The 22,036-nt window shown below is 41.8% G+C and overlaps 1 protein-coding gene across 1 annotated transcript in view; it reads right to left on the reverse strand.

The window, feature by feature from the left end:
- Positions 1 to 22,036, reverse strand: part of LIG3 (DNA ligase 3) — a 158,693-nt gene that overhangs the window by 77,295 nt on the left and 59,362 nt on the right. The window contains exons 6-9 of the mRNA XM_030222374.1: positions 21,688 to 21,854; positions 19,340 to 19,417; positions 15,486 to 15,654; positions 5,106 to 5,261 (exon numbers count right to left, since the gene is read on the reverse strand). Of these exons, the coding sequence (XP_030078234.1) occupies positions 5,106 to 5,261; positions 15,486 to 15,654; positions 19,340 to 19,417; positions 21,688 to 21,854 (570 nt within the window). The remainder of the gene's footprint in view (positions 1 to 5,105; positions 5,262 to 15,485; positions 15,655 to 19,339; positions 19,418 to 21,687; positions 21,855 to 22,036) is intronic.

Genomic DNA, 22,036 nt, shown 5'->3' on the forward strand with positions numbered 1-22,036 from the left:
AATTAGAAAAAAAGAATATTCTATAATCTTTCAAAAGATGAAAGCAGAGCACTCAAGAACCTAACACAAAATAAAGATATAATTAAACCAGCAGACAAGGGGGGAGGAATTGTCATCCTTAACACTAGTGATTATGTTAAAGAAATTAATTGACAATTATCTGACAATCAATTCTACTATAAACTGGATTATGATCCAACAGAAGAACTAAGAAAGGAAATTAACTTTTGGGTTGATTTTGGTTATCGATCTGGATTCCTCACAATGAAGGAAAGGGATATTTTTTTGATCACAACCCAACCTGTTACACCAGTGATTTACGTTTTACCTAAAATTCACAAGACTCTAGTGGACCCCCCCCCCCCCCAGTAGACCCATTGTATCTGGTATAGGCTCTGTTCTTGAGCCCCTCTCTATCTTCGTGGACACTTTCTTGAGATCCTTTATCCCATTGGTGAAGTCATTCATTCGTGACTCTTCCCATGTCATTAATTTACTACAAGATTTTGATGGAGATTTAAACGACATTATTTTAGTAACCTTTGATTTGGAATCTCTATATACTAACATCCCTCATCAACAAGCTTTGGATATAATCACGTATGTTTTGAAAGACAGGGACAAGAATACTATAGCACTTCGAGAGAAGTATTTTTGTTTCCAGGATACATTTTACAAACAGATTAGAGGTACAGCGATGGGGGCAAGTATGGCCCCTGACATCGCTGTCCTCTATGTGGCCTTTTTTGAGCACCAATTTTTAGAAAATCACCCATACAAGGAAGAACTAAGATTCTGGAGGTGATATATATACGATATATTAGTACTATGGAAGGGGAGCATAAATAGACTTGAATAATTTCACTCATGGCTAAATAGTTAAAATTCACATCTTGAGTTCTCTATGAATTACAATACAAAGGAGATTCCTTTCCTAGATATTCTCATCAAGAACAACACAGAAGCTTAGCGGAGATTGGGTGGCAGAGCCGGTGGGGGGAGGCGGGGCTAGTGCTGGTCAGACTTCTACGGTCTGTGCCCTGAAAATGGCAGATACAAATCAAAGTCAGGTATACACAAAGTAGCACATATGAGTTTATCTTGTTGGGACTGGATGGACCGTACAGGTCTTTCTCTGCCGTCATCTACTATGTTACATTCAACTTCACCACTACAATATACAGAAAACCGACTGACAAAAACCACTTCCTTCACTTTCAAAGATATAATAGAAGCCTAAAAGAGAATATTCCTTATTCACAGTTTCTCCGACTTAGAAGACATATACGTAGTAACTATACTGAATTTGAACATCGAGCAAAACCTATAGCAACAAGATTCACAGATAGAGGTTATCCGAAGGAATGTATTATTAAAGGTTTAAACTGAGCAAAAATGACGAATAGAGATGAGCTATTAAATGACCATGAAGACCATGAAGAACGGAAGAGACCTGACCTGGTCTGCAGTTTAAGATTCTCCAATTTTTCAACAGACATAAAAAGGATATTAAGAAAACATTGGCACACTTTAGAAGCACATAGTTGTTTCCAAAATAAATGGCCTATAGCCCACACTAGGAGCAGAAACAACAAGGAGATTGTGCCCCTTCTGCCCTCCCTCCAGCGCAGTTAGCACTTCAGCCCACAACAGGGCATCAACCCTGCGGATCCTGCTCAGTTTGCACATCTTCACTTTCAATCAATGTATTCATTTATCTGCAAACATAGAAGTCTTACCCACTGAGACACTCCTCGAATTGTAATACTGAAGGGGGAATATATCTTATTCTATGTCCTTGGCAGCTCATCTATGTATGGAAGACTATTACAAAAATGAAGACGAGGATGATTGAACACAGAAGCAGTATCAAAAGAGGAGACATCTCAGCTCCACTAGTCTAACATTGCATGGAGCACTGCCATGTTTTTTCAGATCTGCGCTTTTGTGCATTTAAAGTGATCAAGCCATCCTGGAGGGAACAAGAACAGAGAGCCATTTTTGAACTCAATACTGTTTCCCCTGCAGGTCTCAATGCAGAATTGGATTTATCTGTATTTTTCTAACCACACATTTGGTAACAATACAAAATACACAGCAATCCATATATATTTTTTTAGAAGGACTACATAACCAGCTTAGAATTATGCCATGAGCAGTGACATACACATTCTGTTTTTGTATAACGGATATTCAGACTATACACTAATGTTGGATATGGATTTTGTGATTCTTATTGCCAACGTTCATCAAATGTCACATTATGTCAATATCAACATTAACCATGTATTTGCACTCTATATAAGCTTCAAGAGAACAATCAGTGCACGGATATTAGTGTTCTCTCATCAATAGCATAATTTTTGATAAATGATCAATTTTTGATCACAATTGAGATAGCAGTATGTCTGCATTATATCTATGCCTGTGAACTGCCCGTATTGTGCATACTTTAAAGATGCTGGTTTTAATTGTGCCACAGAGTTTTTTGAAGAATTATCTATATAAATAATTCTCACCTGCAACATTCTGAAGCTCACTCTGTGGGAGGGAAACAGTGAAGGCTAGGCTGTCAGCATCACTCACTCTCACTCATGCACCACTCACTCTCACTCACAGACCCGCCCTCAGCCACGCCCCTTCCGGACACAATTCGCAACCCGAACGTTCTAAATGAAGCCTCCAACCGGTTTTTCTGACCGACGGCTTTTGACAGGAGCTTTTGCTATCGAAATCTTGGGGTATTCTATGATACATTTTTACGCGATTGATCTCACTGTCCATTTCTGCGGACTATGGCGGTTCCCTTTGGGATATATTTACATTTTATATATACAAGTATGGACTACAATATACAGTTTTTCGTTTCTTGCTGGATCGAGTTAGTATTTCATGCATTAATATTTCATTTATTGTTTTTATTACTCTAAAATGTTCATGCCAGCCGTTAATTTTTTAATATTGTTGTGGACACATAGAATCAACAATGTGGCACTTCTAAAACGTTGTCTAAATTTACGATTTGAGATACACTAAATATCTTTTAAAATCTTTCTAACAGAATGATCAAAAGATCGTGCACTTTGTATAGGAGTTGCATACTTATCTAAAAGATTTGTTCTTATTGAACTCCCTGCTTGTGTATCTTTGTATTGAAATCTGGGTAAGGCAGCTCATTTTTTGAATTCAGTCGGTCTTTTTCTACTTACTATTTGCCCTATGATAATCTCATCTTTACCAACAATACTTTTTTTTTATTAATAATATCATTGGGACCTACAAGACAGAAATTGATGAGTTATGCAATTGATGGCTACTATGTTTATATTGATGTGTATTATTTTATTGTACTTTTTATATCATTATTTTTATATAAATATATAAACACTTTATCTTTTTATATTTTCTATACATTGATCATTATTAAATTTAATGGGAAATAGTTAAATTAAAATTTTGTGTTATCTGCACTGATCTGCTTTGGGTTTTTGTCAATCTTGGAGTTTGCGGATCGGTTATCCTGCTGTTTTCTTGGACCTTAACTAACAAATATACATTTTTTGTGTGTGGTTCTTTTTTTGGAATAGCCTGGAACTGAGAACAAATTGGCAGGTGGGGAGTAGTGAAATTAGATTCTAGACCTCAAATAAATTCTGAAGGGCTGTCTTGACCATATTGGCTGTTGCATCTGCAGTCCTGTCTAGGCAGGAGTGAGAGCTGAGTGTATGAACTGAAGCTCACATTGCAGTCCTACTTATCGCCTCACAGAGGCTGATCTCAGATGGGCTACTGACTCACCGCATTGTGAGTAGTGACATTAATCCTCTAGCCTCAGACCACACTTGGTATAAGTAAAGGAGTTGCAGTCTGCGAGCCAACTGAAAAGAATGTGTTTAGCAATGACCAGGGTCGCCAAGAGACTGAGCTGGACTGGGGGCAGGGCCACCGCTGTGCCCCCCTCCCCAGGACCACAACATAACCAGACTTCAAAAATTGGGGGGGGGGGGGGGGGGGACATTTTGCCCCACCTCCCTGCCCCCTGCTGCAACTCCACATACTTTGGCCAGCAGGAGTCCCCAAGCCCCGCCAGCAGAAGCCTTTCTCCAGCGCTGTTCTCTGCCATTTCCCTTCACGTTGCACATGCTCAAATTCATCAAAACCGAGCATGCACGACGTGAGGGGGAAAAGCAGCCGCAGGGCAGGCAATGCAGCAGAGAACAGCGCTGAAGAAAGGCTTCTGCTGGCGGGGCTTGGGGAAGGAGACAGACCTCTGCGCTGGGCCCCCCTTGGAGTCCGGGCCTGGGGGAATCTTGTCCCCCCACCTCTCGGCAGTCCTTGCAATGGCAGCCCCCGTCCTGTTGGGTCAAAAGAAACAAAATGCTGGGAGTCCACTCCAGAGAGAAAGCCATGGCTCTCTTGCAGTCCAAAGCATGCAATGTGCTTTCACCTTGATGGGCATCTGACTTTGGGAAAATTGTCGGTGGAACAACTGACTGGCTTAGATGGAATTTAGACATTACCTTAGGAAGGAACTTGGAATGTATGCAAAAACACTTATTAGTGTACAACCTAGCATAAGGTGGCTCAGTCACTAGGGCCTGGAGCTCAATGACCCTGAAGGCTGAAAGTAGCTGCCACCAAACAAGATCTTCCAGGTCAGGAACATCAGGTGACAGATATCAAGTGTTTCAGAGGGAGCTTTCATCAGCTGGGCAAGGATAACACTGAGATACCATGACACTACAGGGGGCTTTAGGGGAGGTTTCAATACAAGCAAATCCCTCACAAAAACCACCAAAGGCTGAGCAGAGATGGGCTTCCCTCTATATGGTGATGATAATCTCCAACTGCACTAAGGCGAACACTTACTGAGTTGGTCTTGAAACCAGACTCAAAGGTGTAGAAGAACAAGGCTACTCAAATGGTGGACCACAGGCCACAGCCTAGACCTTGGAGCCCTCCCGTGTGGGCCGCTGCGGGAAGGTGCCTCTCACAGACTTCTGAAATGGCCACTAAGGAGTGATTCCAATGCTGGGCTCCATTAGATGACACCATCCAGTCAGAATCACTGATTAACTAAAAGGCGCCAACAGCTCAAGACTCACTTTATGGGAGAGCACTGGCTTGAGGCTACGGCTGAAGTAGCTGAAGTTATCGCCATTCTTATGGACCTGAACTCGCTCTCCGTCATACTTGATTTCAGAATACATTCCATTGGGACACTTCTTCATGGCATGCTCAATGGACTTGCATGCTTCAGCCTAAAAAAACAGTGGAGAGGGAGGGGCACAAAAGGGGAGAGAAAAGAAAGGTGCCAAACAGGGAGAAGAAAAAATAAAATGATGCAAGTTATAAACAGAGAGACTCAAGTCAGAAATATGACTGCACTGTACTTTGTACAAGGCAAGGGGGTGACCTGAACATAGCACCAGATACAGCCATCAAATCTATGAAAAAGCATTGGGTAACCTGCACAAATCAGCTATTACAAATCTAAAATACAGTGGTTCTACTTGGAACGGAGGTATGAAGTGGGTGTCAGGAGCCACATAAGAATTTGTATGCACATATACCCAAAATAAGTCACATTACTGCTGAACATGGACCATGAGAGTCTTTAATCTTATTCTACATTGTGCATAGAGATTGGAAATGAGATACTCATGCCAGGGACATGATCAATTCTGGTAGTATTTTAGAAAAGAATCTACCGATGTAGAGCCTTTTCTAAAATACAGCAGCAGTACATGCTTATTTGCTGGAGCATACAATAAGAGCAGCCATTTTACAAAGACACATTTTGAAAAATAAACAGCACAGACCCAGCAGCTACCACACGGAGGTGGCAACTTTGCAACTTCTACATATAGTTACCCCATTTTACAAAATTACAAGTGTAATACCACAAAATTAAGTAACGAGGCTGCAATTTTGTGTGGTTTCATTTCAGAGCTGGACAAAAACTACATGAGATTAAGGAGAATGACTCCTGTAATCTCTTGTGTAAAACCCTGGACAGAACTAGCATTTTTTTTTTTAAAACATCTATGTTGCTGTTGAGCAGGTGTAAAAGCAAACGTGGGAACTTATTTTGCCATACATGTGTTTTCACTTTGTGAAATGGGGAATACCTGTGTAGATTTTAGTCTCATCACAGCTAAATCATGGCTCCCTTGAAATCTCGATATAGAAACAGCATCTGTCTGAAATCAGTTTTTACACATGCATGCAATATACATTCGTAAGGATTGATATTTTTATGTGGAAATTGCAAACAAGGCTTCTAAAATAACCCCATTTATCTACCATCATTTACTATGTTATAATGTAATTTTAAAAGCACAATGGCACATAATGCCATTTCGCCACATTTTTACCTGTAATGAACAGAGATATTCCAACTGTGGACTTAAGCACATTATTCAAGTTTCAAAAGTAGGTGTGCATTATTTTCAACAAATTTTTGTACATGCTAAAATCAAAGCACATGTTCACCTAATTGCTTTTGGAAGCGTCTCAAAAAGTAAAGTATTTACAAACTTGGTGCAAACTCAAGTTATAGGTATGTGGTAGCTTCACAAGACAGATACCCTGTTATAAAATTTACCCTGTTTTACTATTTTCAGTAGTGTCACACACAGCTTCTTATAGAAGTTAATGGATTTTACTCACCAAAACCTGAGGAAGACAGCACTGAGCAACAATTCCATAATACCACATTACCATCTTTATGAAAACATATGAATACTTTAAAGGCTTTTTTTGTTTGTTCACTTTACATTTATGTTTCTCATTTCTTTTATTCTACCTATGCCGCTAAGTTCAAGGTAGATTCCATATAAAGAAACCAGAAACATAATTCTGGGAGCATACAGAAGAACACATTAATCTATATATATAAAAGGAAACCCCAACGTTCTGAAGCCTCCACGGAAGTTGAGGCGCCCGAGATATCCGGTGTGCCCTGGAGTGTCTGCACCGCCCTCGCGTCAAAACGTCATGACGCGTCAAAACGTCATGACGTCGAGGGCGGAGCTATTGACATTCCAGGGCCGAAACGGCCCACAGCGAACAGCTTCGAGGGACGGAGGGAGGGCGAACAAGGCAAGTAGCTTCGAGGGACGGAGGGAGGGGGCCCCTTGCTAGCGCCCGTTTCATTCCGCTCAGAAACGGGCATTTTTTCCTAGTACTTAAATATAGGCAACAGTAAAATAATCCTGGACTGAACAGAATCAACTTACTGCTCAGTCCAAGTAGAGGTTACATGCTTTCTAAATAACATTGTCTTAACAGATTTCCTAAAAACGTAATTTGCTAATTGACTTATAGATGTAGGTAATACGTTCTACCTTTTTGCTGCCTGTTAAGGAAATGACAAAGAGAAAATTCTCATCTTTTATACCCTTACATGTTGGAAATAGTAAATTAGAGCTGCACTGAATAGAATATTTTACTATTTGTCCAAATATGAATAATGAGCTTTAACATAAATAATAAAAGAAGGAACGTGAAATAAGAGATCAAGTGTTTTTCAGTAGGGTTTAGCACTGTAGAGCCCCAGATTATTCATATTTGAATTTAAATCACTATTTGGCGGAAAACAAATAACGTATTTGGGGCCAAATCAAATATTTGGTACAGCCTTAATTAGTACTTTCAGCTGATTCGCATCTCATATCTTTTAGAAGAGTACAAGCTGTTATTAACCTATGCATATAAAGCAGTGCAATTTTGAATATTAAACAATACAATTTATAACAGATTCTAGCTTTTATAGGTAACCAATGGAGTTGAATATACCATGGAGTCACTATCAAATTTACTCAGTGAACAGCTCAGGTGAATAGAAGTACTCTGTAATGTTTGTAATCTCCTCAATAAATGCAGTTAGGCTATATTACAGTAGTCTAATTTGGATAACAGGAGGGCCTGAACAACCAATCTGAACTTTTCCTAGTGTAAGTATTTCTGAATCCTTCTCAAACTACGTAAAAACTAGAAACAACTCTTGACGAGAGAATTCACTTGGAATTTCATTGTTAAATTCTGATCAAACATGCTCAAAACTTTTAATGAAGGTTCTAGCTTGTATTATTTATAATTAAAGAATTCTCCAAGTCTTTAGCAAAGTTACTCACATGTAGCAGATGTTCTCAGACGACAATAGGCCAAGTGTTTTCACATCTGGGTGACTAGAAAGATGAATTGTAGAAATTTCTAGCAGCGTCCCACCGTGCATGTGCTGGTACCTTCCGCCTAATGCATGAGCACAGGTCCCTCTGTCATATAAAATGGGAATGCCTAGCTACCAGGCTAATTGAAAACAATGTTAGAAAAATAGGGACTTGAAATGTCAAGGCCTCAAAGTCAATTAACCTGAAACCATTTACACACTAGTGGTATAGCCTAGAACCAAAGAAAACCAGGCCTGGGAGTGGGGGAGCTGGATTCTACAAGCCAAATTCTTCAGGACTGTCTGACCAAACCGGCTATCACGTTGTGTATCCTGCTCAAGGCAGTAATGAGATGTGAATATGTGGACAGAACACCACGCCGCAGCTCTGCAAATCTTCTCTATGGAGGCTGACCTCAAGTAGGCTACCGAGGTCGCCACGGCTCTGACATTATTAGCCTTGACATGACCCTCTAGAGTCAGCCCAGCCTGGGAATAAGTGAAGGAAATGCAATCTGCTAGACAAGAAGTTGTGCATTTGCCAATGGCTACCCCCATCCGGCTTGGGTCAAAAGAAACAAAAAGCTGGGTGGACTGTCTATGGGCTTTAGTCCACTCCAGATAGAAGGCTAAGGCTAGCTAGCAATCTAAGGAATGCAGTACACTTTTGCCAGGATGGGCATATAGTTTTGGGAACGACTGATGGATTAAGATGGAATTCCGGTGCCACCTTAGGAAGCAGCCAAGGATGCATGCGGAGAACTACTCTATTGTGGTGAAATCTAGTGTAAGGTAGATCAGCTAAAGCCTGAAGTTCACTGACTCTGCGATCTGAAGTGACTGCCACCAAAAACACAACTTTCCAGGTCAAATGCTTCAGATGACAGGAATCAACTGGCTTAAAAGCAGCGTTTATCAGCTGGGTGAGGGCATATTGAGATCCTATGACACAGTTGGAGGTTTGATGGGAGGCCTTGTCAACATCAAATCTCTAATCACACGAACAACTACAGGCTGGACATAGAAGGACTTACCTCTTACACACTGATAAGCATTAATTGAATTGAGAAGAACCCTTACACAGTTGGATTTCAAACCAGACTCAGAGAGGTGCAGGAGATATTCAAGCAGTTTTTGTGTAAGACAAGCGAGGGGATCTAAGGTCTTGCTCTCACACAAGATGGAAAATCTCCTCCAGTTAAATGAGTAACAATACTTAGTGGAGTCTTTTCTGGAAGCAAGCAAGCTGCGAGAGACACCCTCTGGCAAATCTAAGGGTTCAAATTCTACGCTCTCAACATCCAATCTATGACGGCCAGGTACTGGTGTTTGGGATGCAGAAGGGATCCCTACTTGTGCGTGATGAGGGTAAGAAAACATTCCACTCTCCACAGATCTTTGGAGGACAACTCCAGAAAAAGAGATAACCAGACCTGCCTCGGCCAATAAGGAGTGATTAGAATTATAGGTCCCTGGTCTTGCTCGAGTTTCAGCAAGTCTTCTGTATGAGAGGTACTGGAGGATACGCATATAGAAGACTCTTCCCTCCAATGGAGGAGAAAGGTATCAGACACTAGTCTGTTGTGTGATTTGAGCTTGGAACTGGAGGACTTTGTTGTTGAGATAAGTGGCAAATAATCCACCAAATAATCCCTTATCCCCCTTGCTTGGTCACATAGAACACTGCAACCTGGTTGCCCATTTGAATAAGAATAATTTGGTACTGTAGCCGATCTATGAAAGCCTTTAGAGCATTCCAAATGGCCCTCAGCTCGAGGAAGTTGAAATGGGCATGAGTCAACTGTGGAGGAAACTGAATTACGTCAGATAGATTCCCAGCCATCTGAGATCACTGGGAAGCTAGGATCCACTGGGCCTCTCTCAAATGGAGATGTGGCATGGGAGTAACATACAATGTTGAGGCCATGTGGCTAATTAACCTCAACATTTGCCGAGCTGTGACTTGCCTGCTGCTTTGGACTTGCGAGGCTAGTGTCATCAAGGACTCTGCTCTCGCTTGCGGAAGAAAAGCACGAGCCTGTAATGTATCAAGCAGGGCTCCTATGTACTCTAATTACTGAACTGGGAGAAGGTGAGACTTGGAGTAGTTTATCACGAACCCTAGAAACTCCAACACCCAAATAATTAGGTGCACTGAATCTGTTGCTCCTTCCTGTGATATGCTCAATCAGCCAATCATCCAGACAGGAAAACACATATGCCCAAGCCTGTGCAAACATGCTGCAACACCACTAGACACTTGAAGAATACCCTAGGAGCTGACACGAGGCCAAACGGCAGAATGCAATACTGGTAGTAGTGTTTCCCTATTTGGAATCTGAGATACTTCCTGTGACTAGGAAGTATCGAAACAAGGGTGTAGGCATCCTTTAAGGTCAGACAGCATAGCCAATCTTTTTCCTGAATTATGGGGAGTAGGATACCTAGGGAAGTCATCCTGAACTGTTCTTTGACCAGGAATTTGTTCAAGGCCCTTAGATCTAGGATGAGACAAAATTATCCAGTCTTTTTGGGAAAAGGAATACCTGGAATAGAATCCCTTCTGTCCCTGTACCACCGGTTCAACCGCACTGGCCTGTAGAAAGGCGGAGAATTCCTCTACAAGCATCTGCTTGTGCAGAGAGCTGATGAATGCTGTTCTCAGTTGGCAATTTGGTGGTCGCTGCCACCAATGCGTGATGTAACCAAGACAGACTTATTTGAAGAACCCACCAGTCGGAGGTTACAAGGAGCCATCTTTGTTGGAAAAAATAAAACCTCCCTCCTACCGGTGGGCCGTCCAGGATGGTTAACTGGACTGCGGCTATTCTCTTCTGGAGTTAGTCAAAAGCTCATCCCTTGTTTTGAATGAGGAGCTGGCCGAGACTTCTGTGGTTGGGCCTGGCAAGGCTGACAGCACTAGGCCTGCTGGGCAGAGCAAGATGGCGGTGGAAACCTATGCTTTTGAGAGTACTAGGGTCGCCACCTAGGCCCACTAAAAAACCTCCTAGAAGAGGAGGCTGCAGCTGAACCCTTATCCACACTCTTATCACCTCTCGCTTAGACTATTGCAACTTGCTTCTCACAGGTCTCCCACTTAGCCATCTCTCTCCTCTTCAATCTGTTCAAAATTCTGCTGTATGACTTATATTCCACCAGTGTCGCAATGCTCATATTAGCCCTCTCCTCAAGTCACTTCCCCTGGATCTCTATCCATTTCCGCATACAGTTCAAACTCCTCTTATTGACTTATAAGTGCATTTACTCTACACTCTCATCTCTCCTTACACTCCTCCCTGGAAACTCAGTTCACTGGGTAAATCTCTCTTATCTGCACCCTTCTCCTACACTGCTAACTCCAGACTCTGTTGTGAAATTGAGTTGCTAAGCATCAGTTTTTCTTTCAGCCTGTTGAACTGGGTAAAGCATAGTGAAGCAGTTCTAGCTAGCAGTTCAGATGCAGTGCCCTTGTAAGATTTGATAAACTAAACAAGCAGCTTTGAACTTGATTCCTTCAGATATGGGAAGCCAGTGCAGCTTGATGAGATAAGGTGAAATGCTCGTGTATCCATTCAATTTGAATATTAGTCTTGCAGCTGTGTTCTGTATCATCTGTAATTTTTTTCTGATACTGATGCTTAATACCAAGGACACTGCAGTAATCCAGGTGTGGTAGGACTAACATTTGAACAATACAAAGGATGTTTGATCAAAGAATGATCTGACTAGATGCAGCTGTCTTATTTTGAATAGAGATGTCTTCCAAAACTAATAAGGAACACTCTTCTGTAAGAGTACACAGTCTTAATATTGTTCCTGTAAGGGGAGGAAAAAAAGAGAACAAAAACAAAGAACAAAACCCTAACGAAATGAAAATTTCAATAAATGACAAGGGAAATTATATGAAACAATAATTTTCACACTGTACAGCCCTAGAAAACAAAAACAGAATAATGCTTTACTACGGGAGTCTTTTACTAAGGTACGCTAGCGTTTTTAGCTCATGCTAAAAACAGTTGGTGCTAAACGTTGAGACGCCCATAGGAATATCATGGGCGTTCCAGTGGAGGAGTAGCCTAGTGGTTAGTGCAGTGGACTTTGATCCTGGGGAACTGAGTTCAATTATCACTGCAGCTCCTTGTGACTCTGTGCAAGTCACTTAACCCTCCATTGCCCCATGTAAGCCGCACTGAGCCTGCCATGAGTGGGAAAGCGCGGGATACAAATGTAACAAAAATAAAAATAAATAAATAAAATAAACCGCTTTGAATGTAGTTCCAAAAACCTCCGAAAGGCAGTATATCAAGTCCCATTTCCCTTTCAGCACCAGCTGGTTTTTAGTGTGAGCTAAAAATGCTAGCACACCTTAGTAAAAGACCCCCCCTAAGATTAGTAGATACCAGCAACAACTTGCCAGTAGATGTGGTGGAAACGAGCTTGGTAAGAGAATTTAAGTATACTTGGGACAGAAAGAGAATGGTGGCAGAACAAGGAGAGATAATTGCAAACAACCCACTCAACTACCTCGAGAGGTGATAAGCAGAAAACCAGGCAATGATTAGGAAGCACATCATAGCAATTTTAGCAGGCAACAATCTCCGGAAAACAACTGAATCAATGACAGCAAGTAGTTGATGGCCAGGCGCCATCCAACAAGGCCCGAGATAAAGTATACAGATCGTTAGATGCTCAGGTTAAGTCAGGCCTCAACTGGTTAAATGTTTATAAAGCCTGGTGAGAAAGCTTGGGTCTGGATTAAAGTATGGCAGCTTCGATGTTCATATTTTGTGGATGGCAGCTAAGATATATTCTTAGTAGTATGGACCAGAACTGGGCAGATTAGACGGGTCAGCTGATATTTAATTTCTTGTTATCTACCATATTACTTTAAGTACTGTGAACAGATTTCACACTTTAACCATAAGAACGAACAGTTTTATACTGCTGGCATTTGATCTTCATGTATATGGGCAGGTCGCGAGGACAACAGTTAAGTGTATTGCTCTCTAAACAGTGTCTAACAGTTAGTATAGAGGGCAATTCGTGGAAATATCACTTTAGCCAGATAAATTGGCTGTGCAAAAACTGCCCTCACTCAGTTCAGCTATATACAGGTTTCTAAAGTTGGCATACTTTTGAGCACGAAGGATCGAGGGTATCTCCATGACAATTTTAGCTAGGATCAGAAAATAAATCACATAAATTGTCATTTTCATATCTACGTACAATATGTTCTCTGTGTGTTTTACTTGTACAAAACGCAGGTACAAAATATTCATTGGTATACTTTACTCATTCCAATTTTCTAAAACAAGAGACTTGCACTTGCCCTTTGAAAATCATGTACCAGGTAAATGGCTATATATAGATGATCAGTTAGAAAATTCCTCTCTCTCCAATAATGCCGATAGCATTTCTTAGGTTGGATATAGTAGGTATGCTTTACTACCATGGCAATAACCAAAAAGGAGTCAAAGCATTAAAAACTTGTTACAAAGCAGCCCAAAAGATGCCTTAAAAAAAAAACCTACATCTCTCAACCCTCTAACCCTACCTGTTCTTTTTTTCAAGTGGGTGTAAATCAAATGTAAAAGCTGCCAATTTTATATATTTTCTATAAAACTTAGATGCCTATCCAGCTCATTTTCAAAAGAGAAGGGCGCCCATCTTCCGACACAAATCGGGAGATGGGCGTCCTTCTCTCAGGGTCGCCCAAATCAGCTTAATCGAAAGCCGATTTTGGGCGCCCTCAACTGCTTTCTGTTGCGGGGACGACCAAAGTTCAAGGGGGCGTGTTGGCAGTGTACTGAAGGCTGGATTGGGGCGTGGTTAAGAGATGGGCGTCCTCGGCCAATAATGGAAAAAAGAAGGGTGTCCCTGACGAGCATGTGGCCGACTTTACTTGGTCCCTTTTTTCATGACCAAGCCTCAAAAAGGTGTCCCAACTGACCAGATGACCTCCCCTTACTCCCCCAGTGGTCACTAACCCCCCCCTCCCACCATAAAAAACAAGCTTAAAAATACTTTTTTGCCAGCCTCTATGTCAGCCTCAAATGCCATACTCAGGTCCACCGCAGCAGTATACAGGTCCCTGGAGCAGTTGTAGTGGGTGCAGTGTACTTCAGAGGCAGGGGGACCTGGGGGGGGGGGGGGGGGGAGATTGGTAAGGGAGCTATGCACGTGGGAGCAATTTGTGCAGTCCACTGCAGTGCCCCCTAGGGTGCCCGGTTGGTGTCCTGGCATGTCAGGGGGACCAGTGCAATACAAATGCTGGCTCCTCCCATGACCAAAAGGCTTGCATTTGGTCGTTTTGAGATAGACATCTTTGGTTTCCATTATGGCCGAAAACTGGGAACAACCATCTCTAAGGTCGACCTAAATGTTGAGATTTGGGTGTCCTCGACCGTATTATCGAAACGAAAGATAGACGCCCATCTTGTTTCGATAATACAGGTTTCCCCGCCCCTTCGCCGGACGTCCTTAGAGATTGTCGTCCCCATTCGATTATGCCCCTCCACGTGTCTTTATAAATTAGGCTTCTATAATAACTCCCAGTAATGCACAAATGCTCTCACACAAATTTCACCCCTGCTCTGAACACATACATGCATGTAGTGGCATATTTAATGAAATGTGTGTATATTCCAACTGCACTCAGACAATACCTTTGAAAATGCCGAATGCAGTTCACGTGTAAGTATGCCCCATCTTGTCATTATCTGTACTTAAACATGTATAATAGCCTCAGCATGCTAAACATGCTTTGCATGTGGAAAATGCTTCATAAAACATGTACAAGGATAGAGAGGATAACTAATTTGATCCAAGCAGCCCCTGCACTGAAGGAGGTAGGGGGACCAAACACAAAAGGATTGCAACTGTCTTCTGTCCTAGAGTACTCTTTAACAACCTTTCTGCAACAGTGGTAACACAAAGACCAGAACAGGTCCCATGAGCTGGTAAGTACGCTCACAGTTCTGAACACAACCACCCCTTCTCCTGTATGGGCTTGCTTTTACATAACAAACCAGTCCAAGGTCAGGGAGAGGTGGAAGGTCGACTCAGGAAGTAGCATGGAAAGTAGAAGAGGGTGGGGAAGAAGGCCCCATTTCTGGAAATGGTGCAGTAGGTAGCTTCCTATCCTTTCTCCTTACCCCTACCTGCATCCTCAAGGTGGGATTCCACCTACTCACTCTGAGCATAATTTGAGAATATGCCACCAATGAATGCATTCATTCTTCAGATCCCCTATGCCATCTCTCCTACCCAATGCTCTGATCTTTTGATATAAGTACAGTAATCCCTCTATTACCAGCATAGGTTGAACAGGAGTCATGAGAGTTGCTTGCACACTAAGGGCTCGTTTCAGTCCCGGGACCTTCTCGGCCTCCTTCTTGTTCCTCAAAACTCGCTCCACCACATTGTGTAGGTTTCGTGAGGCTTTAAAAGCATCATAGGCGTTTGGATCCAGAGCGTCTAACCTTTAAATAATAAAATGTGTGTCAATCTATACATCCTAGATTCAATGTACTTCCCTTAAAAGAGGAATGTCCAGAATAAAACTTTCTATTAAATGGGATGCAGTTTTCTTTTAGAAAAAAAGTGGATTACCTTCTGGAGACGTGTGGAAAAGGAAGCTGCCCTCCACCCCCAATCACCCATTGGCAAAAATATTCAAGACATAGAAAAAGGTGTAAAGTTGATTAATCTCGATAAGACAGACATTAGAAAAAAAAATCTAAACAAAATTTGGAAAATATGCTTGCACTATACCGTTAAGACAAACACACAGAATCAGCAAATATAATCCCACATGCAATTCAAAAACATAACGAAAACTAATATTGAGCAACTAAAAGAATGTACGTTTTTTTGAGATGCTCATGAAAAGACACTGAGATATGCATGAGTGTCCCTAAATTATTTCATGCTTTCTGTAGGAATGTAAATGCTCAGGTACTGCTGTTTTAAATTTTGCTTTTTGGGGAAGACTAAACAAATAGGAAATTTACTTCATTTGGCTTTCAGCACAATGCTGCATTCCATCACATGATAATCTCAAGAACTAGAGGTGATCAAAGAAATGATGATCTTAAACCCTGCCTATTACAAAGGCATTTTTCACCACATGGTCTTAAACTGACAGATAACTTAAAACTGCATGAAAACACACACACACCTTTCCCATCTGCAATTCAAACAATATCTAACAGCAAATATCCAGATGGAGGTGTGCTTATATGGTATATGCTCATAATCCCCTAATTCTACAAAAGTCCCCCAGAAATTGTACATGCAAATTTGGTCATGCACCCAATTTGGCACCCAATTTAATTGAACAAGCTAATTAGCACCAATTAGCTTAATTATTGGCACTAATTAGATTTAATTGGCATTTATATGTATAAATTTAGGTGTGGAATTTACTTGTGATTCAAAAAAGGGGGCATGGGCGTAATGGGGGCAATCCTAAAATTAACATGTTACGGTCTGTGTTCTGGTCGTGGTTAGACAGATTCAGCTTCAGAAGTTGGAGAACAAGGCCAGCGCTGGGCAGACTTCTACGGGCTGTGCCTCGATTGTGGCTGAACAGATTCAGATGGATTGGAGTGGAGCTGTTCAGGGGCTTCGATGTTAACTTCAGAAATTTTAGAAAAGGATCGTGCTAGGCAGACTTCTATGGTCTATGCCCTGAAAACGGCAAGGATAAATCAAGTTCTAACAACTAAAGCAGAGCACAAACTCTATAGAAATAATTCCAACCTAATAAAAGGAGTTTGTGTTGTAAAGTTGGTTTGAAGGTGTCTCAATCAATTGCAAGGGGAAAAAAACTTCCACCTTATGTATAAGATATATATCAAATGGAACCTCAAACCTCCATACAAGGGACCATTCCAACAGAATTTAACACACCTTGTATAATACGGAGTCCAATACTATCATAGGTTCCTGCCAAGAAGGAAAAGGAGAAAAAAAACCCAAACTAAATGAGAAAAAAACGAATGGGTTGAAAAACTCCCTTTCCTCCTTGTGTTTACCAATGAAATGAACACCTAACCCAAACCAACCCAACCTAGGCTGTTCCCTATCTCAAAAGGACTACCCAGCGAACACTTAACAGTGGGATACCTAGATCCTAGGAAAAAAGGAGCAGCAATCTAACTAACCCCTTAAACCATAAATATAAATATAATCCCCCTAAACACCCAACTTGCTAGAAACATGCCAGCCAATAATATGTCTGAAAAGTTACTTAGTTTAATCCAAACAGGGCCATTTCGTTGAAAAAATACCACTCAGAAGGTCTCCGGAGCCTTTCAAAAAATCTTCAACTGAAGAAAACGCCAGCCCTCTAAATCTTTGGCCGACGACAAACGCCAGCCCGCCAACAAGAGCGCCTTGTTTCGCCAACCATGTGGCTGCCTCAGGAAGGGCGCTTACAATCCATCTTCATTACAGAAAAACGCTGAAAACCAAGCCTCAGTCATATGAATGCCGAAGATGGTGCGGGAGCAAAACTTCCAGAATGAATGTTACTTGCAAATACGTCATGACGTGATGACATCAACTTGTATTCAATCATCTCGATCCTAGATTTCCAGAGGCAACGTCACTCGCCCCAGATGCACCTCAATAGTAAGCATTCCACTCGATATTTTTATTCAATCCATGAGGTGCAACTGTTTTCAATATGTAAATCCAATGTTGCTCCTTGCGCCACAAAATAGATTTATAATTCCCCCCTCTCTTACCTATACAATTTGGTCGATGACCATGCATTGTAACTGATTGAACTGATGTTGAGCCTGCTGACAATGACGTGTCATGGGAGCTTCCAACCTGGCGTTGGTAATGCAATGCCGATGCTCTATAGCCCTGGTTTTAAACTGTGCAGCTGAACTATTTGTCACTTGGTTCAAGACAGGCAGATATTAAATACCACGTCATTAGTAAGCCTCAGTAAGCAGTAAGTAATTACTTTGCACACACCTCCATCTACATGAACAGACATGCTAATTTTAATGTGTTCTTGCTAACTTTTTTCCAGACCACTTTAACGTATGTGCTACAGTCTTACGGTATGTTATATTTTTAGTATACAGACCTTAAAATGTAGGTGAATGTTTATTGCCCAGGCCCCTTAATTTAATAATCCCACCGTTGCTCCTTTCCTTTCACGATCATCTTCTTTAAAGAAAAAAAAAAAGACCACCATGCTTTAAGCTATTTTTCCTCCTCCATTTGCACTCTCTGTTCTACCTTTCTTGCTTCTTCTAGGTTTTCTTCTATGTCTGCTTAGGTATTTGGATACTGCCACTGAATTTTGGCGCACCTAGGTGACTTCAAGGAGTTGCCCATACCTGGATAAGGGCCCCACAAGGCTTCCCTATCCCCTGCCCGTTCCTCCAACCCCTTCCAACAGTCATAACAGTCTGATCACTAAAAACGTTTAACTCCTAACCCTTATTCACTTGTTCAGAACCCTTATTTTATCATCCTTGCTTTAATATTCCTTTATGTCTTGTTTGTCCTGTTTGTCTGTCCTAATTAGATTGTAAGCTCTGTCGAGCAGGGACTGTCTCTTCATGTTCAAGTGTACAGCGCTGCATACGTCTAGTAGTGCTATAGAAATGATAAGTAGTAGTAGTGTTTGGGATTCTGGAATGTTGCTACTCTTTGGGATTCCGCACGGAATCTTACTACTCTTTGGGGTTCTGGAATCTTGCTACTCTTTGTCCTTAGCCCTTATTTGTCCTGTTTGTCTGTCCTGATTAGATTGTAAGCTCTGTCGAGCAGGGGCTGTCTCTTCATGTTCAAGTGTACAGCGCTGCGTACGTCTAGTAGCGCTATAGAAATGATAAGTAGTAGTAGTTTTCCATATATCATTCATGCACTGCTCTTCCTGAAATTTGTTGTACCTTTGAGTGCTAATGTTTAGTTACCTTTTCTGCCATCTCTTTCAAAACTATACCATGTCTTTTTACCTCTTAACTTTATTTACTTTCCAGCAGCTGAAACACACTATCCTTGTATCATGTACCTTATAAACTTTTAGCACTATCCCAAGCAGAATACAATTGGGATCAATCTTATCAATGTAAACTTTAGACAAGCAGGTTATATTGCATCAAATGAAGAATATGAATCTGCTTTGCATGTACTCACACATGTTTAGCTCCGGAGTTCATCTTTAGATCATGCTTTATCAGTCGGATAATACACTTCAAGTCATTCGATGTGCACCTAACACATTGAGAGATTGATGTAAGGCAATTAATTGGGTGGCATCTTATCAGCTGTGAAATGAAATACTCAGCTCTGGATAATAAATATAGAAATAAACATACAAGTACTAAAGAGGGACTGTCACACATTGTTTTATTGTTATGTATACGAGAGAATACTGCAAGCAATTTTTTAAATCTCTTTTCAAAAACAATAAACAAGACACTTGTAGCTAATACCAACAGTACAACCTAAAGAGAAACGTCTAATGCTGGTGCAGAAATGTATACATATGTAACGTACCTTCCACTATTATATATTTTATATACCGTATTTTTCGGACCTGAACATGTATACCCTGGAGGAAAGGAGGAACAGGGGTGATATGATAAAGACGTTCAAATATTTGAAAGGTATAAATCCGCAAACGAACCTTTTCCGGCAATGGGAAGGCGGTAGAACGAAAGGACATGAAATGAGATTGAAGGGGGGCAGACTCAAGAAAAATGTCAGGAAGTATTTCTTCACGGAGAGAGTGGTGGATGCTTGGAATGCCCTCCCGCGGGAGGTGGTGGAGATGAAAACGGTAACGGAATTCAAACATGCCTGGGATAAGCATAAAGGAATCCTGTGCAGAAGGAATGGATCCTCAGAAGCTTAGCTGAAATTGGGTGGCGGAGCAGGTGGGGGGAAAAGGGGGTGGCGATTGGGAGGCGAGGATAGGGGAGGGCAGACTTGTACAGTCTGTACCAGACCTGGTGATGGGAGGCGGGACAGGTGGTTGGGAGGCAGGAAATACTGCTGGGCAGACTTATACGGTCTGTGCCCTGAGAAAGACAGGTACAAATCAAGGTAAGGTATACACATGAGTTTATCTTGGGCAGACTGGATGGACCGTGCAGGTCTTTTTCTGCCGTCATCTACTATGTTACTATGTTACTATAAGACGCACCTAGGTTTTAGAGGAGGGAAATAGGAATAAAAAAATTTTCCTTTTTCTCTCCTCTAAAATCTAGGTGCTCCGGGGCGTCTTGTCCGAGTTCGGGATCGCCCTCCCCCCGGCCCTGTCACCACTTCTCCCCTACTCACGTCACGCGATCTTCCCTGGTGGTCTAGTGACGTCGGGGCAGGAAAGAGCCCCCTCTTTCCTGCCCAGCGCGCTGCTCTCCGTCCTCCTGCATGCATTGCTGCCTGACGGTCTCGGCGAGATTCAAAATGGCCGCCGAGAATTGAAGTCTCGGCGACCATTTTGAATCTCGCCGAGACCGTCAGGCTGCATACAGGAGGATGGAGAGCAGCGCGCTAGGCAGGAAAGAAGAGGCTCCTTCCTGCCCCAACGTCACTAGACCACCAGGGACTTGCTGTTTCAGGGGGTCTGGTGGTCCCACGGACCTCCAAGCTCCTGCGTTTGACAGGTCTGGGCTTTTGACAGCCCAGACCTGTCAAACAAGTGTGGGAGGATATACTCCTGCACTTTTACCCTAGGATCAGAGATAATAGCGCAACGCTACTTTTAAAGTGCTGTTTGGAACAGCGCAGTGCTTTTGATCATCTGGGCATCAGGGTGCCGTGAAGTTTGGGAACCACTAAGCTATAAGAAACAGTCTATTTTTGGGGATCTGCAAGATAAATGACGTGGAATGGTAACTGTTGGAAACAAAATGACTGACTGGATGAACCCTGCTCTGACTCAGCATGACATAAATTAAGTTCTAAAAATAAGAAAGGAGACGCAACAGAGTCTTTATGAAGAGAGGCTAAGGGTTAGGGCCCTTTAGCTTGGAGAAAAACAAAGATAAAACCATGATAAAACAAGCTGATAGGGTCAGTTATTTACTCCTTCAAATCGTATTAGTTCTAGAGGACACACCAAGAAAAGCATCTGATCACAGATTTAAAACAAGTTCGATAAAGCTTTTTTCACAAAACACACAATTAAAGCTAAGGAATTTGTTTTAAGAGGATATGATCAAAGCATCTAGCAAACCAAGGTATAAGAGGTGTTTGGACATGTTCTTAGAAGAAAAGTCTATACACAATTATTAACCAGGTAGGCTTTGGAAAGCCTCTGCTTAACCTGGACTGAACAGCAAAGAATGGATCTTCTCTGGGATCTGAGAGGGACTTCTAATGACCCAGACTGACCATCACAGGAGACCCCAATCTCCAAGACCATTTCACCTTTCACCACCATCCCACCCCGCTCCCCCATTAGAACCTCTTGTCTGCCAATCCTCTAGATCTGTTGACGTGTGCCCTCCACCATCAAACCACTAAGCCCCTCTCACCTGCAGGCAACTTCCTCCAACGCCTTTTGCTGCTCATCTTCCTTAGAGAGCTTTGACAGTCGGGTCAGGAAGTCATCCACTTCCTGGATGGTGAGCAGGCTCTTAGCTGCTGGGGGGCAAGACTTACTTTCTTCAAAGAAAATACGCACCGTCTCCGAGACATCACCCTGTGCACCAAGAACAAACTTATCAATCCTATGCTTTACTTTACTTATAATAGCCTAATTTTCTGTGCAAAAAAATCAGTATGTGATAAAATATAATTTTAAGGTATGAGAGTATATGGTAATATGATATCCTGCAATGAAAAAGTTTAATAGGTATGCAATGATTGTTTTACAACAAAATA

The sequence above is a fragment of the Microcaecilia unicolor genome, chromosome 13 (genome assembly GCF_901765095.1).
Source record: "Microcaecilia unicolor chromosome 13, aMicUni1.1, whole genome shotgun sequence".
Lineage (NCBI taxonomy): Eukaryota > Metazoa > Chordata > Amphibia > Gymnophiona > Siphonopidae > Microcaecilia > Microcaecilia unicolor.